Source organism: Gossypium hirsutum, chromosome D01, assembly GCF_007990345.1.
Source record: "Gossypium hirsutum isolate 1008001.06 chromosome D01, Gossypium_hirsutum_v2.1, whole genome shotgun sequence".
NCBI lineage: Eukaryota > Viridiplantae > Streptophyta > Magnoliopsida > Malvales > Malvaceae > Gossypium > Gossypium hirsutum.
The window spans coordinates 43,938,152-43,956,994 of NC_053437.1; the positions used below are offsets into that span (position 1 = coordinate 43,938,152).

Sequence of the window (18,843 nt, forward strand, 5' to 3'; positions counted from 1 at the left end):
CAATTCATTCCTTAAACTCGGGATATTTATAACTTTCGATTCCTAACTTCAGATTAAAATTTGATTTCACATACTTTCATTAGGGACCTTATACTTTTTATTGCTAGCGTAATTTCATGACAAATTTTATATTTATTCAATTTGGTCCTTAATGTTACACAACTAACAAATAAGCTTAATTTACGTTGCAATTTAGTCCTTTTCATAATCTAAGCTCAATATCTATCAATTCTAAGCCTAATTCGTCAATTTATCAACACTAGCAACTTGATAAAACTTTAATAATTAATCAAATTGATACATGGGCTAGTTAAATCAAGCTCATGATCATAAATCTATAAAAATTACAATAAAAATGTTTTATTTTCATACTAACCTAGTAGCCAAATGTTGAAAAACCCAAAAATGGTTTTTTCTCCCTTTTGTTCCAATGGAGGACGGTGGCAAATAGAGGAGACATGAAGATGTTTTCATCTCTCTTCCCACTCACCAACATGTATATACATTAATTAAGACCTAATTAATCTAATTTTATTAACTTACCTAAGCTTAATCATGTTAATCTTACTATTAACTAATATAAGTGGCCAACATCATCAATGTCCACTTTCTCATAATAGGAAATGGTTTAATAACCATTTTAGCTCTTCGATTAATTGCTATCTAAGTTCTCCAGCCTTTTCTCAATTAAAATTCAATAGTGATTGGACTTTTACAATTTAGTCCTTGAGCTTTAATTAACTATTCTATCAGTTAATTACTTAACCATTTTTTATTATATTATCATATTTACTTTGTAAATATTCCTATTTTATATTTACAGACTCAGTTTACGGAAATGAGATTTTGAAATAGTATTTTTCGGTACCATTAAAAATCGGATTGTTACGCAAGAATCCCTTTGTCTCGAGACATCGAAACATCAAAGCTATGGATCTAAAACATGGGAGCTATTCTCGAGAGATAAGAGACCAATTCTCGAGACATTCCAACATTGAGACAAAATGAAAATCATCATGTCTCGAGACATGAAGGCCATGTCTCGAGATACTTACCTGAATTTTGATCTTTGAGTTTAGATTCGAGTCTTGACTTCGTTGTTGACCCTAAGCAATTTCGAGACATATTAAATGAAGTTGATAGACATCTATAATGTATGTAAATTATTGTGAATGATGATTGATTTGGATTATATGATTACTACATACTAAACTTTATGAAATTACATTGAGTTAATCAAAGTTACTTCGACAACTTGATGTGACATGTCACACTCGGATTCAACAACTGAATCGAGTGTAGGGTGTCTCATAAAGTTTCTAGTTATTATTATTTATTTGTGATTATTAATATTTTTATGAATCATTTAAAATTTTTATTTTTTCATAGTTAATTCAACTCATTGAACCAATTTAATAAAAATCAAATCGATTGAGTATCGTCCTTTATTTTACTGTATAAAACTAGTTCTCTCCGGATTGAATGTTCCCAAGTGGACGGGGAAGAAGTCTACCTTTCTATTGGTAATAACGTAAAATTTCTTCAGTAGAAATGGGAAAGGTGAAGTCTTGAACCATAAAAATACAACGGTGACTCGGTGAGTAGTATTTTATTATATTATTTTTCAACTCTTATTTCGTTTTCCTTTGTTTAGTCCCAAAATCCCAAAGCCCCAAACCCTAACCCTAATCTCTGCCTAATAATCTCCTTCGACCTTGACCGGCACCATTGTCCCCCTTCCTCTTTGTTTTCGCTACCAATACCCAATCGAATGAAGCTTTCTCGGTAGTCTCAGAATCCTGTCAAGTAAGTCCTTTCCCTGAAACATCCCTAATTTTCCTTTTTTTTATTTTTTTTATTTTCGATCAATGTTCAAACTTTTTGTTCCCAAGGAAAACGATTTGGTGAAGAATCACGTAGTTTGATGTTTCCGATTTCTTGATTGGCTGTCTATAGAGTTCGATTTTATTTTTTAATGCATTTTTACGGTGTTCAATCCTGTTCCTCTTGTTCATCCTTCAGGTATCTTTGCTAGGACCATCGTTCAAATTCTTCCTAGAGCGTTTTCACCAATAATGCAGCCTCCTTTGCCAGTCCCGCAAGGAGCCTTGTCGAGTTCCGCAAGTTTTTCTTTTACTCCAAATCCTCAGTTGGTTCAGAATGCTCAAATTCAACCTTCTAAATCTGTAAGGCAATTATAAAAATACTGAATTCTAATTTCGTTTCGTTGTACTGGGCTTAAATTTTCGAAAATTGCCATGCTCATTAATTTTTGGCGTCAAGCTTTACAATTTTGAGAGTTAATAGGACTTCCAGTAAGTGTAGATGGTTTGTAGCGATTGTTTTACTAAGCTTTGTGGAGCCAAGATTAATTGTGTTTGTGCGAAGGAGTGGCAAAGTTATGCATGAAATAATATAAAACAGAGATTTTAATTCTAAAAGATTGACAATTTTGAAGAGGAAGGAGTCGAGGAGGGGCCGTACTTAGAATTTGCCGGAGAACTTGACATATATAGGAATTTGAGAAATTTTATGCCTGGGTGAGGAAGGTGGGTTGTGTATTTGTTTCAAGTTTTTGTTTTTAGAAATGTTCTTGAGCAGCTGTTTGCACAGCAATTATAACATCCTTAAAAATGAATATGTGGACTATGTTACAACACAAGAGACTATCCAGGATAGATCTACAAAATCATCTTTTTTGGTGACTTAAATTAAACAGTATGCCTCAATTTTAGCGTCCATTGTGATCAAATTTCATCGAGTGGATTATGAATGCAGTATTTTCCATACTTGATAGTAATTCATTAACTCCCTAACAAGGTTCCTGTTGAGCATTTGTAATTCTGTGCAGTCTCCTTCAATCCCATTCTCAATTTACTTCTCTACTGCTTGCAAAATGATGTCCAGCATTTGCTTATGCATCTGCGAATTGGTTCTGTTATGGAGCTGTTTGTACGCCATTGTCTTACAAGTTGAAGTGTTGAACCTTTTTGCTGTTTGCAGGATATGCTAGCTACTGGTACACAAGCTATGGCTGCATCATCTCCATCCACTGTTTCTCAGTCTGGGCCATTGCCTGTTCATAACTCTTCAGAGTTTACAATGAATGCATCTACTACTCCCAGTTTTGCCCCTGTAACTTCAAGGATGCCCACAACTCCTCCTTTTCCTATGTCTAGCGGATCTTCTGGAACTTCAGGGACACTTGGACACCCTGTATCAGTACCATCTATTCAGATGATTACTGCTTCTGCTGCTGTGGATTCTCCCTCTTCTGCAGTTCCTGGACCCGGTGCACCTGTTTCATTAAATCCTGCTGTTCAGCAACAAGTATACCCTCCCTATACATCCTTACCTTCTATGGTTTCTTCTCCTCAAGGGTATTGGATGCAACATCCTCCAATGGGTGGTTTTCCAAGGCCTCCATTTGTGCCTTATCCTACTGTTTATCCTGGACCTTTTCCTTCAACATCAAGTGGCATGCCTCTTCCTGCACCATCATCTGATTCTCAACCTCCTGGTTTTAGACCTCTGGGAATGAGTCCATTTGCACCATCTGCTGCTGCTCTGGCTAACCAGTCATTGGCAATCCTGACAGGATTTCCTCCTCAAGGAATTGGTACGCTCAGGGTTTCAATGCTAGATTACTGATCAACTAACAATGTAAGAGCTGTTTAACCTTCATTAATGTATTATGAAGTTAATTTTTTCTTCATTCGTATTTCATGGGGTTCTGCAGATAATAGGAAACTTGTCCATGATGTTACCACCAAAGTTGAATCTGCTGGCAATGAACAATCTGATGTCTGGACTGCCCACAAGACTGACACTGGGGTTGTTTATTACTATAACGCATTAACAGGAGAGTCGACTTATGAAAAACCTGCTGGATTTAAAGGGGAGGTACATGTGGATGTGCATTCATATGTTTTATATTAGTAACTTTGTTGAGGTGAACCATTTTTTTTATTGCAAGCACTTAAATTGGCTGATACTGTTTAATACTAATTTCCCAAAAATTGGCTGATTAACCTTCTTTGATAGATGCTCTAGGAACTTTCATTTACATTAAAGTATCCAGAAAAAATTAGAGTATCAAACGCTAATTGTATGATGCGTTGTTAGTTAAAACCAAGATTCCACATTGTTCAATTGCAGGGAACTTATGGAAACGTTGTATAAAACTACATAGCCATGCATATTTGCATTTGTTTGTACTTGTGGAGAATATTTGATATTTTTTCTTGCTCTCCACCAGTTTTCATAACCGAAGTTGAAAATCAGCTTCCGTGGTTCTTGTGTATAGAAAATTTTCTATAACCATTTTGTCTTGGCATCTGGATTTTGGTGGCTTCTTAGATGCTATTGAACTTTTTTATTTCGTTTATGTGTGCAGCCTGATCAAGTTACCGTGCAGCCAACTCCAGTTTCAGTGTAAGTTCTTTACTTTCTCCTCCACTAGTTGCTGTGTGGTGTATATTAGCAGTCAGCACTGTAATGTTGACATTGCTGAATGGGATATACAGTTTACATAGTTGGTAGAGGGGAAAAAAAAATGAAGCCTCAGTTACCTTCACCTAAAAATGCAAAATAATAAATAGAACTTTTAAATATTCATTTATTTGCTGTTTTTTGGCTGGATAATTTTGTAAATGCCCCTAAAAATAACTGTTATTTGGGAAATATAACAAGTTACTATTTTAATTTTTTCTTACCTTACTAGAAATTAAAATTCTATCACCAGTCTTAACTCTTTAAGTATTAGTAATATATACTATGGTCTCATTATCTTAGTTATCTTATATTCATATTTTATAAATATTTGTCTTGCTATGGTAGTTACTTGTACTTTATATGTTAGTTTTTTTATATCTAATATATTATTATGTTATATTATCAATGAAAGGATATAGTATCAGTTAGATGAGTGCTGATTTACATTGGAAATAATTATTAACTGTGTATACAAATATAATTATTTAAGAACATGATAATACATTTTACTGTTTATTATTCTTTTGAAATTTAAGAAAATTTAAGTTATTCTGAAATTCTTTTGAACTTTTATTAATCACTATTAATTAATTGGGCATTACTGTATATCTTATAATTATTTAATTTAAACATTAAAAAAATATTATTATGAATTCTCTAGGTTACAGTATCTCCCCCCCCCCCTCCACTTATCCTGTTGAGTGCTTTTAGTTCATCATCAGCTGCTTGAGATTGTATAGTACATATAATACAAGTGAATGATCTCTCAAAGATGATTCTTATGCTCATGGCCTGTAAAAGATATTGAGATGTGCTGGATTTTTACACAATATTACAGTTAGCCCCTTTTGCTTTGGATGGAGAAAGTCTCGTTCTTGGTATATTTTTGTCTTGAATGCCTTGTCTCTTTTTTACAGGGAGCAATTGGCAGGAACAGATTGGGCACTAGTTACCACAAATGATGGGAAAAAATATTACTACAACAGCAAAACCAAGGTAGTGTGTCTAGTTTAATTCACACCACTACCTGTTTTATTCCAATGGGCTTGTTTTATTGAATTGTTTGTCTGAATCTTTTTCGAGATAATAGAACAATACATTCACTGATAGGATATGAATGAGTTTTGTCTGGAATTCAGTGGGCTAGAAGTTAAACTATAAGGGACCTTATGGTCTATGGTTATAAATGAAAGAGTTCTGCTTGGGACCGGTAGAGCTCTAAGAATCAAGAAGTGGCTGCAATGAGGATCATGGTTGCTGTAAAATTTGGGGAACAGAAGACCCAGGGCTAATTGATATAGTTGTAGCACGATCTGAAAAAATGTTGCTGTTTTAGGGTTTTATTTGTTCAAGAGAAAGGGCTAGCAGTATGTGGCTACAATTGGGAAGAATAGGGTTCCTGAACCTTAAAAGAGTAAAAGAAAGAGAAATATGCAATCAGCAGTGATAGTTTCTTTAGGAATCTTTTCTAGTTGTTCAGTCTTATATCTATAAATGTAATATCAAAGAAACTTAAGTTACCAGGACCTTAATAAGTGGAACTATATACAGATTAATCATTAATTGCTTTAGTAGTAAGGTGCATTGCTGTTTGAAGACAAAACATGATAATTAATGGAGTTGACTTATGTCTAAATTGCCACATTCATCAAGCCTTGTGCATTTTCTAATGAACAGATAATGATGTTTATGTTCTGTATTCCTTTTACCTCCATTTCGCTTCTGATGATATGAATCCCATGTTTTATATCGACTTTGTGCTTATAAAGCCTAGTTTTACAATCACCTTTTAGGATGCAAGTAAACTTTCAAGGAAACAAATATTGGGCACGGTTAACACTGTTAGTGCTCATTGAACTTATTTATATTTCCTAGTTATTGATGTTTTCCCACTTTTCATGGTGTTTTTATCAATCAGATTAGTAGCTGGCAGATCCCTAATGAAGTAACGGAGCTGAGAAAGAAACAAGATAGTGAAGTATCGAAGGAGAATGCAGTGTCCGTACCAAATATTGATGTAGTGGCAGAAAAAGGATCTACTCCAATAAGTTTGAGTGCTCCTGCTGTTAACACAGGTGGTCGTGATGCCATGCCTTTAAGAACATCTGTGGTGCCAGGTTCCTCATCTGCATTGGATTTAATTAAGAAGAAGCTGCAGGACCCTGGAGTTCCTTCTTCCTCACCTGTTCCGGTTATGCCAGTAACAGCAACACATGAATTAAATGGCTTAAGAGCAGTTGATGTTAAGGGCTTGCAAAGCGAGAGCAACAAAGATAAACTAAAAGATGCAAATGGGGATGGTAGCATATCTGATTCCTCTTCAGATTCTGAGGATGCAGACAGTGGGCCTTCTAAGGAAGAGTGTATCATGCAATTTAAGGTATCTGTAGTGCCATATTTTGTTGCATATTCTAGAATTTGGTTATTCTTGGTTTTATTACTTCTATCCAATCTTTTAGCTGGATTCAATTGGTTTATCATGCAAGTGAAATTCACAGGAAATGCTTAAAGAACGGGGAGTTGCACCATTCTCAAAATGGGAAAAGGAACTGCCAAAGATAGTGTTTGATCCACGTTTTAAGGTTTGTTGAGGCTAAAGATTATCTATTATTTTTCTCTTGGTAGTTAATGAACTTACCATCTGCTGGAATTCCATGAACAATTTTCAATTATCATGTGAAAATGTTGTTGAATGAGAAAAAAATAGAGCAAAACTAGCCATTGAACCATATGTCAGTTTTAACTATGACAATGAATGGCTTAAGTTTGCAAATGAAGAGATCTTACTTAGCTGTTAATAATTAAATTAACATGTGCCATATCTTTGTTGCCCGCTCTGAGTTGGTAACAAATTTAGTTTTTCCTCTTTGATGTTCTGGTGTAATTTAGGGGAGAAAACAACAATAGAATGAATTAGGGCTGAACAAACAAATAAGAATGAAGAGGGAGCTCTAGAAAACTTAGGGTTTAATAACCCTCTAGTTGCTTTATATTAATTCAAAGAAAATAACAAGAATCATAATGATGGCTGTAAAACCTAGAACTTAATTATATAGGCTTTGCTTCTTGCAAGTAAATAGGTTTTCTTGCGAATAAAGTTCTATTCTTGCCCTATATTTAAACCCTTAAGGTAATAATCCTAGCCGTCCATAACATATCTAATACTCAATAAATAAAACTGAAATAATAAAATATTATCAAATAAATAAAAGCTCCTGCGTCATCCTCCTTGGCTTGGAAAATTGACTCCAATGAGAACTTTTATCACTTCAGCATAAATTTCTAAATCTACACTTTGCAGCCTCTTCTTCATTATTAAAAACTTTGTTGACTGAACATGTGCCTTTTCATCCAGTTCCCTTTTTAATTATTTTCAATTGCGTCTCCAAACATTGCTTCCGAAGTAACTCCATGTTCCACTGCATTTGAGTAATTCTCTCTCTTTCAGATTCCAATGCATTTGTGTAACTCCATATCCAATCGATGCTGCATGTTTTCATCACATCCCTCGCTAGTGGTTTCAAGTTCCCCTTCCAAATCCTTGATCTTTGTTGCGAAGAACTGTTAACTTTTATGAGATATGTGCCATTTGGACAGAAGATATATTCCCTACTGTAATAGTCCCTTAGGTTCGCTTAGTTATCAATTGGAACAAACTTTGATTCAATTCTTTTCTTCCCTCAAAATCACTAACATCTTCATTAACAGTAGCAAAATGTACTACTTACTTTCTTTTCCATCCCAAAGAATTGTAGATCACAACACACAAGATCTTTCCATGAGAATGGTCAGTTCCTGTTGCAAGGCAGTAAGTGATATTCAAAAGTGGAGACTGCTGGAAATTTGTGGTTGAGTTCCTATAGCTGATGGATGGTTTCAAATCAGTTAAGCAAACAAGTGAGGATGCAACAGCCTTCTGAGTGATAGTGTAGCCTATTGATAGCCTTTTTGCATAATCATTGGCCACGTATTGCTTCTTGGCACCTATAACAACTTGATTTGAGCAATAGCCAAGGCATCTGCCAATGAGTCTTTATTTGGTCCGGAGTCATTCCTTCCTTTGAAAAATTCGAGTTGTCTTGCTGCCAAATAGTGGCCACTCATTCTAATTAAAGCCGGGTTCTTGTAAAGTATCCTATCCAATAAGCATTTGCACGATCTGGTGGAGGTTCATAATTTTCTGGGAATGCTCCAGCAAAAATCTTAGCATATGAGCCCAGTCTAGTCTCTTAGAATGCAGACAACCAACTTTGAGACTCATCTTTTTTTTCATTTAATTCTGTCTTGGTAGTCTATGCTGCCAAAGAAACAATGATTCGATCCCAACCTTTGCACCCAATAAGTAAGCCTACACTGCAGATTGTCAAACGGATCAATTTGCCATCTAATTCTTGGAGTGACACCCAACTCCTCTTTTCTGGCTAATCCAAGCTCTTTTGTTACATCTCTTTCCTTCTCTTGAAGAGTCTTGTACTGATCAACAGCCTTCGTATTAGGAGCTGTTCTTTTAATTTCCAGCACTAGATCATCAATTTTTTGTTTGAATTCTGTCGCAAGCTTCTCCTGATCAAAAAGCCTTTTATCCTGCATAAGCGATCGATTTAACCAACTAAAATCGAACTTCTTACCCGTTGAAGACTCTACTTCCATCAAGTCTTGAATGAGAGGAAGCTTGTGGAGCTCTAAGCCACATGTATCAATAATTTCCCCCTTCTGTTCATCTAGTTGATTATTTTGATTCTCCTTAGAATTTATTTGGTGATTAAGTTTGGGTATGGATGTTGTAGCAGCATGAGACTGCTTCTCCCATTCCTAAATCTCCTTCTCACACTCTTCTGACATTAATTTCCAATCCACTTCTTTCTTCTACTGCTTTACAGCTTGACTACAACCTTTTTTTCATAAACCGATTTTAAATCATTTTCCAAGGGACAGAGTAGGTTTGAGCTTTTTAACTCTTGATTCTAATTGTCACTTAGGATCATACTCAAACCTTATAAATGCTGCCCTGGAGCATAAATGAACTAAACCCAGATCTTAAAATAGATAATTGTTGTTTGGATGCCAAGGAAACCAGTCATGCACTGTCCGCAAAACAAGTTTTTTGCTTATTAGGTGGAGGATGGTAAAACAATCTTGTTGATTAATGGTTGGCATAGAACCATGTAGAGGCGAAGATTCCCAAGAAAGCCAATCACTTTAATCTTGACAAGTAGCTTAGAAGCATCATCTCATCCTATGAGGAAAACAAGAATAGCTTCATCAGCTTCATAGCAGCAGATATTTGTGGATGTGATGTGCTTATATTCAGAATCAATGCTATTTCACTCAAAAAGTGCAAACCACTTTTCTTTCTGGGAATCCAGCTTCTTCTTTGTGGTTTGCCTTTAAAATTGTCAAACATAGATTTAATTCTATAATGAGTTTTTGCAATACACCCTCCAAAAATAACTCTGCTACTGAAAAGTCAACTGAGATATGTGAGTAGTTGGAGCAAATCCCGAAGGTTTAGAAAACAAATCAGCATTGATGGGTGTGCTCATCAAAATAAGACACAAGTCGAGATGTTAAGGAAGATGATCACGCGAAAGTATTAAGAAAATGTCCTAGTTCATACCTCTTTCATGAGTTACACCCAGTAGCAACTGACTTTCTCTAGAAATCTTTAGAACCTGATTTCAGCAACAGCTTTCGGAAACTTAGCTTTCTTGTTGAATGCAAGTAGTTTGTTTTGAAAGGTTGCATCACCATCATCCTGTGACTTGCCTTCAAACTGTCCAACTTTTTCTCGAGTTAACACTGAGTTTTTTCTTGGCAGTATCTGATTTGATTTTAGAGATTGAATCGATTCTTTTTATTCCAAAATTATCACCCGACATTGTGTCCCTTGAGGTATCCAAGAGATTTTCAACTTGCCTCCAATCCTCTCCTTTTGAGATTTTGGTTGTCATCATTCTATGAACAACCAAAGATTCTTCTTGAACCAGATAAACATAAATTTCTTTGCTTCAGGATATTCATCATAGTTCGGTTCTGACATGCAACTTCAACGTTAATTCCACACTCATTTAATTCAAGGGCATGCGGCAACCGATCCTTCAATCCACTTTTTCCTGCAGGGTTTGCGGGTCCAGCATCATGAAAGGGTTTTTTTCTTACCAAAATCTGATTCATCAGCAAGACTACCTTTCAGTATGGCCAAACTGGTTGTGGGAACCTTCTGTAATATTCATCAAGGTTCCCTCTTGTTCCTGTTGCACCTCTCTTCTATCGCACTTCGTATTGCAGCCAGTTCTCTCTCTTGGCCCTGATTTCCTCTTTCTCGACTTCTTAGGCATGCAACCATGGCTTAATAGCAATCCCTAATATAACCCATAGGATCTAATCAGGGTTTGATGCCAAAATTTGTGTGGTTTAGGGGACAAAAGCAGCAATATAAAGAATTAGTGTTGAACAAACAAATAGGTAAGATGGAACTCTAGAAAACTTAGGGTTCCTCTAGTTTCTTTCTATCAATTCAAAGAAAATAATAAGAATCATAATGATGGCTTAAAACAAACAACTTATTTATATAGGCTTTGTTTCTTGCAAGGAAAGTTATTAGACTTTCTTCCCCATAAAGTTCTATTCTAGCCCTAGATTTAAATCCTAAAAATACTAAATAATCCTAGCCATCCATAATATCTCTAATACTCAATAAATAATATTGAAATAATAAAATAGTATAAAATAAATAAAAGCTCTTGTGTTGCTTCCTAATGAAGTCATACTATTGAGTTTTAATTTCTAAAAGGGCATCCTGTTGCAGGCAATTCCAAGTCATTCTGCTAGGAGGTCCTTGTTTGAACATTATGTTAAGACACGTGCTGAGGAGGAACGCAAAGAAAAGCGAGCTGCTCAGAAGGCTGCAATAGAGGGATTTAAGCAGTTGCTGGATGAAGCATCAGAGGTTTATTTAATTGCCAAAAACTCAATGTCATTATTTGTTAGCTATGGTGAAAATCCTGCTTTGAAATTCTGGACTGTAGATTTTTTACAAGCCCATATTTTTCTCTACAGGATATTGATCATGACACCAATTATCAGACTTTCAAAAGAAAATGGGGAAGTGATCCACGATTTGAGGCTTTGGACCGTAAGGATCGGGAGCTTCTATTAAATGAAAGGTAGTGTTACTAAGATAGACTCGTGATCCTTATTTTTCTTTAGTGTGTGATCTTTATAGTTGATGCAGAAGGTTGGGCTTTTCTCTCTTTTTAATTTTTGCTGCTAATTGTGCCATCAGATGCGCCGGTTACTTGGTTATGGTAGCCAAGTTGCATCTACAAATGCATGCTTAAAGAAATTAAGTGTTTGGGTCTTCATGAGTTTTTCTAATGGATTATAATCTTTTGTACTAGTCAAAATTTGGCTTAAAGAATTTGAATTGCTTGTTGTAGAACAGGGATGGATGGCACAATTTTCTCATTTGACCCTTGCCCTGCTCTCCTTATTTTCTCCCTTCCTTTTTAATCTCTCACGTTTGACAATTAACATTTGGCAGTCAAGCTTTTCTTACCCCCTTTCTCTCTCTCTCACACACACGCACACAGACACTCATGCAAGCTTATGCATGTGTACCTTTGTGACACACACCTCTGATCTGGCAGGCATGTTTGAAGATAATAATGCATACCCGGAGAGATTTTTACATGTCTACTTGAGCATTTGTGTTGCTGCAGTTTTAACGAGGGAAACTAAATCTGTTTAAGAGCAATTGTTGGTGAGAAAGCAGATTTGATAAGATTGTATGGAGTGATACATCTAGGTTGCAGTTTTGTTACCCGGTTGATAAAAGTTTGATTATTTTGAATTTGCTGGCTGAAGATTCTGTTTAGAACAAATTTAGAACTTATATGGGTATAAAGCTTATAATAATAAAAATGGGATGCTGGTTCTATTTTTAGAAGTGTCTGGCACTAATGTGAAAGAGGTACTCTGCTATTCTTCTAAGACATCATTGATGTTGTGATGAGCTAGACACTGAAAGCTTGTAGCCTTTATATTCTACTATTAGCTATTATCCTTTGGTTCTTTGGTAGATTTGTTAAACGTACTCTCTTCTTTCTTTTTCCCTTGTGCTTTCATTTTGCATAGAAGTAAGATAAATGTCCTAGTTATATCTGTCGCTCATATCCAGTTTCTTGTGTTGATCTCCATGTGCGACATGTGTTGTGCTATTACGATCACATATGTATGCTTTGATTCCAAATGCTTGTTTGAATTTATGTTGAACTTGTTTGGTTGTCTCTAGAAAGAAGAGATGGTCTAATGATAACATTGAAAGCAACCTTTATCAGCAGGTAGTAGGCTAGGGACCAGATTCTATGATTCAGTTTGGGTGTGTCCTTTAGCCCTTTATCTCTTTTGGTTTGAATGGTAAATGCCTAATTTTTTCCCATGTACTTATATCATACTGGTTACAAAATCTCGCTGCTTCTGTCTCAGGGTTCTTCTTTTGAAGAGGGCTGCTGAAGAAAAGGCTCGAGCTATACGTGCTGCTGCTGCTTCTAGTTTTAAGTCCATGCTTAAAGAGAAAGGAGATATCAATGTAAATTCCCGTTGGTCCAGGGTATGTGCAATTTAAATTAGGTTATTGGTTTTTCTTACCTTCCTCAACATTAAGCATCTTGCATATCTTATGTCTTATTGATGGGAATGTACTTGTCAGATCATTCTTTCTTAAGAGGTTTTGCATCTTCACTGGTTGCTCATGTTTGTGTGTCTGCACACATGTAAAAGAGAGATTGGTTCTTATTATTTTCAATGAATACGATGGTAAATATGGCCCACTTTCTTACCTTTTCTTTTTGTTGTTTCAGGTGAAGGATAGCTTAAGGGATGATCCTAGGTATAAGTGTGTTAAGCATGAGGATCGAGAGGTTTTGTTCAATGAGTACATATCTGAACTAAAGGCCATAGAAGAGAAAGCAGAGAGAAAAGACAAAGTGAAAAAGGAGGAGGAGGTATAGATTCTCTCTCGCACTCTCCCTCTCCCTCTCCCTATCTATCCTTTCTAGCAAAATCAGATTTGTATTTTAAGTTTGTTCACGATCCATTAGTTCTTGCGAATGCAGAATTATTCAGCCATATACTAACAGTTTTGGTTTTTTTCTGCTCATAGATGTTTTGCATATGATGTTATGATGGATAATTTTGAGAGTATAGCTTCAAAACTTCTTAGAAGAAGACTATTTTTCCAAGGAAATCTAGTACCTCAAATTTCTCTTTCATCTAAAAAGAATGATAGGATCGGCATTTTTTAAAGTTAATTTTTAGTGGTTATTTTATGGCATCACATTCTCATGTTAAAAGATGTGCAAGGCTGTGAAATTTCATAATTCCACATTAGAAACATGGCATTACAATGAATGAAGGGGAGAGACGAAATCTCATAAAGAACTGGCAATTGATGGACAATTCTCAATAGGCATGTCATTACAATGGATGCAAGGGTGAGATAAGTTCTCATAAAAACCTTCTAGCCATTGGTAGACCATTTCCACATACCAGGCTTATCTTCCGAAAGCTATAGAAGCCTTTGCTCACTCCTTAGGATTTTCCATGACATCAGATTTAGCTCTGCCAATTATCCTTTTTAGATATTTTTTTTAGCTCTTCCAATTATCTTTTGTAGATATTTTTTGTTCTATTCTTACAGCCACATCTTTTACTATTTATATTGATGTGTGACTCTCTCTCCCTGTACATTTGCATATGGAACTTCCTATTTTTGGTTCTTTGATGGTGTTTGCTTGTGATTTTTTGATGTTATAGATTGTTTAGTCATATTTATGATTGGATGGTCTAAGAAGTGCAATTAGATGGTGTCTATAATATATGAGGATGCCCAGCTATGAAATGGCTGAGCAACGAACAATTGAATAAAAAGTTTCTGATATGTTCTAAGATTATACTCTATAACTTTGTGAATTCTACTTGCTGCTTGTCTTATTCCTTTCATCTCGGCTCTCTTTGCGTGTTTGAAATCCTCTTCCAAGCATAGTGTGAAATGTCTTCGAAGGATCGTTTGATATGTCGGTGGAACATATGGCCCCACTCAAAATTATGCTTGTGGGGAATAGCCAAACAGTTACTTTAACAAGTTAGACAAAAGAAATTAAAGAGCTCATCTCAGAAGCTTCCTAAATGATAGATCCGTTATATGTAGGAGAAGGCTGTTCTTTTTATACCTTATGTCTTGCAACTATAGGCAATGTGAGAGCACGGTTATGTCATTGTTATCTATTGCTTTGGATTTGTTATTTGTTTCAATAGGACATTGAACAAATATTAGAAAAGATATCCATGTGTATCCAGAACTGCATCAAGTAAATTTGTTTGCCTTTTATTAATCCAGGAGAAACTGAAGGAAAGAGAGCGAGAGTTGCGGAAAAGGAAAGAGAGAGAAGAACAAGAAATGGAAAGGGTGCGACTAAAAGTTCGCAGGAAGGAGGCGGTTGCATCTTTTCAAGCTTTGCTTGTGGAAACAATTAAAGATCCCCAGGTATGCTTTTCTTTAACAACATATTTCTAGATGATACAATTCTAAAACAATTAAATATGACCTTAATTTGATGTTGAATGATTCAGGACTTTCTATATGTTACTATTTCTATCATGGCATTGCTAAACTAGAAAAATATCCGCTCATTAGTGTTTGTCTGTTTTATTATCATTTAAAAGAAAATTTCCTGATAACATGAATTAGGTCCCTCATCTACAATACATCAGATGCAATTAATTTTTTCACCTTTTCCTCTGAAGTATGTATTTAAGCTTCTAAGATGTTTAAGATCATTATTCTCAAATGCTTGGTTTTGTTGGCTCATTTGGAATTTGTCAAGTCGTTCATGTCTTTCTATTGATTGTTCTAGGCATCCTGGACAGAGTCAAAGCCTAAGTTGGAAAAGGATCCTCAGGGACGTGCAGCGAATCCTGATCTGGATTCATCTGATATGGAGAAGCTCTTCCGTGAGCACATAAAGATGCTATTTGAGGTAATTTTGTAACTAAAATGATCATCAATATTGTTATGATTTTAACACTTATGCCATCCTGCTACTCCCATTTACAGTTACTGCTAAGTAATACATGTTTTACATTAACACGCTAGTAGTGTTCTCTTTGTTTACAAGTTGAAGAAAGGATTGGACATTGTAACTTTGAAGTGATTTATGCATAAATTGTTTAGGGGATTTTAAATATTTGTCTTTGACATAACCGTTCTATTTGGCCATTTTGTAGAGATGTGTGAACGACTTCAGAGCTCTGTTAGCAAAAGTCATAACTCAAGATGCAGCTGCTCAAGAGACAGAAGGTGGTAAAACAGCCCTTAATTCATGGTCAACTGCCAAACGTCTTCTGAAGCCCGATCCAAGGTATAACAAGATGCCAAGAAAAGAGAGGGAAGCACTGTGGCGTCGATACGCAGAGGATATGTTGCGAAAACAGAAGTCGGCATTAGATCAGGAGGAAGAGAAACACACTGATGTGAAAGGCAGAAGCTCTGGTGGTGATTTTGGAAGATATTCGTCAGGTACAAGGAGAACTCATGAACGTAGATAGTTCGTTTTGTTGGGAAACTAGGCATTTGTAAAAGTTACTGATTTTTAATATGTATACATATATAATGAGTTAGGCTCTGATTTAGTTTCCCCCTATGCTATTTCCCGTTGAAGGAAAATGGGTTTAACCCATGTATTTATTTATTAGATAATCCATCCATTGGTTTCTAATATTGCGTAAAATGTCTTACAGTTTCACTAATCAGAATTTGTATCTGAGATCCTTGAGTTAGCTGTTCTGATACATTTCAGGATGTGGATATGAATCATGGAAAAATATTTAAACCCCAGGTTCGATAAAAAAAATTCATTTAAAAATACTTGCATATCCTCTCAATTTTTGATAAAAAATACTCTATTAAGTTTGAAAATTTAAGGATGAATTTCCCTTTGTTTATGTTCATTTTTATTCAATATTTTTAATTGAAGTTGTCATTAAATTAAATTGTAAACTATGTTGTGTTTTAATTAGAGCATATTTTAAACATAATTAATTTTAGGTTAATATAAGAGTTCGTTTTCAATAAAATAATGTTTTCTTGTTATAGGCTCGTTTTTTTATTAATTTTAATTTAGGAATGATTTATATGAACGTGCGAGGTGTTGTGTATGTACCTGGAGCATAGTTACATGTATGGGTAAAGGAGGTAGATCGAAAGTTACTTCATATTTGTTCTAGTGCGGTTGGAGGGTCTTTTTGAGCCATTGATTGTTTCCAAGAAAGATAAAGAAATGTGAGTTTAAGAAAATTAGTAGAGAGATGAAGATTAACTTAGTTACCATCGATTAATGGTTAGAAAGTTTTGAAACGTAATAATGACCTCTCAAATCGGAGGAATATTAAGTGTATTATTTTGTTTTAACTCAAACAAAAGAATATAGCTGGATTCGAAGAATAGTATCCAAGTGTAAAATAAACAAGATTCACGTCGTATAGAATTCATCAAATTATGGGAAGGAATATGAGAACATGAGAGTGGAATCTTATCAAGAGAGGAATATTGAGCAAAGTGATGGTGGATGATAGGTACTATTGTTGGATAAGCAATTTAGAAAAGGGAGAAAATCATATTTTAAGAATTGATTTGGAAGTCGACAATTACTAGTTATAGTTAATATAATCAGCATTTGGATTCGATGAGATAAACATTGGTATGTTGAGTATTCTACAATTAGAGTTTAATAAATGATTTGAAGGAAGTTGGAAGGATTAGAGTTTGGAAAGAATATTTGGGAACAACATGGGAATAGAATATTAAAGTTTCGTAATAGTATAAAAATTGCGCTTAAGTGTATGATGCAGTGCGTTGAAAAATATGGAAATGATAATTTTGTGCTAGAAGTGTTCACTCTCTAGCCACCAAATCTGTATAGAGGTAACTTTCATGTTTAAGGTGTTAACAATTTATTGAACAATTTTTTTGGACTATGATGAATATATGGATGATATCTGGTTCATTATGAAAGATCATATCACTTGAGGAATCATAATTGGTGATTGGATTGGATCAGATTACCCATGCCAATCCCTCACGGACATTGGATTGGATTGGATTGGATTGGATTGGATCACTTAAGCCAGTTTCAAGCCAATAATGGACTTTGGTTGTTATTATTATAATGTATTTTTGTTTATTTTATTGCTGTACTAGTGGGATTCAGCTAGATCTTTATATGTTAGCAAGTCCCAAAATAATCTATATAATTGAGAGACTTGTATAGGTGAATGTATAGAAAGAATTAAGCACTTAATATGTTCTTTTGAGGAACTTTATTGTATGAGTGCATTTTGATAATAAAACCTTTGTGTTGTGGTTTTACTTGTTGAATTCACAATGGGTGAATTTAGTGGTGAGAGTATTGAAGTCTTTAAGGTCCAAAAGTGAGAGAAATTGTCATAGGGTGTGATAGATTAGGATCACTTGTTGTAATTGTTGAAAAGAGTGGATATTTATCACTAAGTTAGGTTCCACAGACATAAGGAAACCAAATTGCGTAAACAACTTCCTGGTGTTTTGTGTGTTAAATGTTTTTCATATTTGGTGGTAAAGGAATGCCCACTTCCTTGGCACTATTTCACTGAGGTAATTTATTATCAACCATTGTTTAGTTTCATCAATTGGTATAAGAGTTTACCACTTAAAGTAGCTAATGAAGATCTATAGTGTTGCTAGAATTAAGTTATGGAAGGTTCATAACATGCATGAAGGCCTATATAGTCGATGGGAAAGCAAAGCATGTTGTGTGACTGGTTGAGAATCACCCTAGATAGACACTGAGAGTGGTAGAGTTGTCAAGCCAAAAGCATAATAGACTACAGAGGAAAAAAAATTGGCTAATGCTAATTCAAATGCCTTGCATGTGATATTTTATGGTGTTGAGATGTAAGAATTCAAAAGAATTGCTAAATGTACTATTGTAAATAATGCTTGGGATATCTTGGAAATTGCACATGAAGGAACAACCACAATTAAGAAATTAAAAATGCAAATGTTGACTTTGAGATTTGAAAGCTTGAGAATGCAAGAGTAAAAAACAATTGGTGGATTTTATGCGAAGTTGTGTGACTTTTCAAATCAAGCTTTTGCCTTGGAAAAAGAGTATTCAAATGCCAAACTTATGAGACAAGTGTTAAAGTCTCTTATTAAGAGATTCTCCATCAAGGTCACAACCATTGAAAAGGCTAAGGATCTTGAAAGATTGGTCATTGATGAGCTCATTAGTTCCTTACAAACCTTCGAGA

General features: G+C 35.0%; 1 protein-coding gene across 3 annotated transcripts; it reads left to right on the forward strand.

The window, feature by feature from the left end:
- Positions 1–1,499: 1,499 nt before the first annotated feature.
- LOC107922278 (pre-mRNA-processing protein 40C) lies at positions 1,500–16,271 on the forward strand. Of its 3 annotated transcripts, none has more exons than XM_016852239.2 (15): positions 1,500–1,806; positions 2,023–2,186; positions 3,004–3,619; positions 3,740–3,903; positions 4,397–4,434; positions 5,412–5,490; positions 6,413–6,874; positions 6,993–7,076; positions 11,303–11,443; positions 11,554–11,660; positions 12,982–13,105; positions 13,356–13,499; positions 14,897–15,040; positions 15,411–15,533; positions 15,781–16,271. In XM_016852239.2, the coding sequence occupies exons 2-15, from the start codon at positions 2,076–2,078 to the stop codon at positions 16,099–16,101; spliced, it is 2,658 nt and encodes an 885-aa protein (XP_016707728.2). In that variant the 5' UTR covers positions 1,500–1,806; positions 2,023–2,075; the 3' UTR covers positions 16,102–16,271. The 3 variants fall into 3 exon arrangements, with proteins under 3 accessions (XP_016707728.2, XP_016707727.2, XP_040942211.1); XM_016852238.2 differs by having other exon boundaries at positions 1,502–1,806; positions 14,894–15,040; XM_041086277.1 differs by lacking the exon at positions 1,500–1,806 and having other exon boundaries at positions 2,060–2,191; positions 14,894–15,040.
- Positions 16,272–18,843: the final 2,572 nt, after the last annotated feature.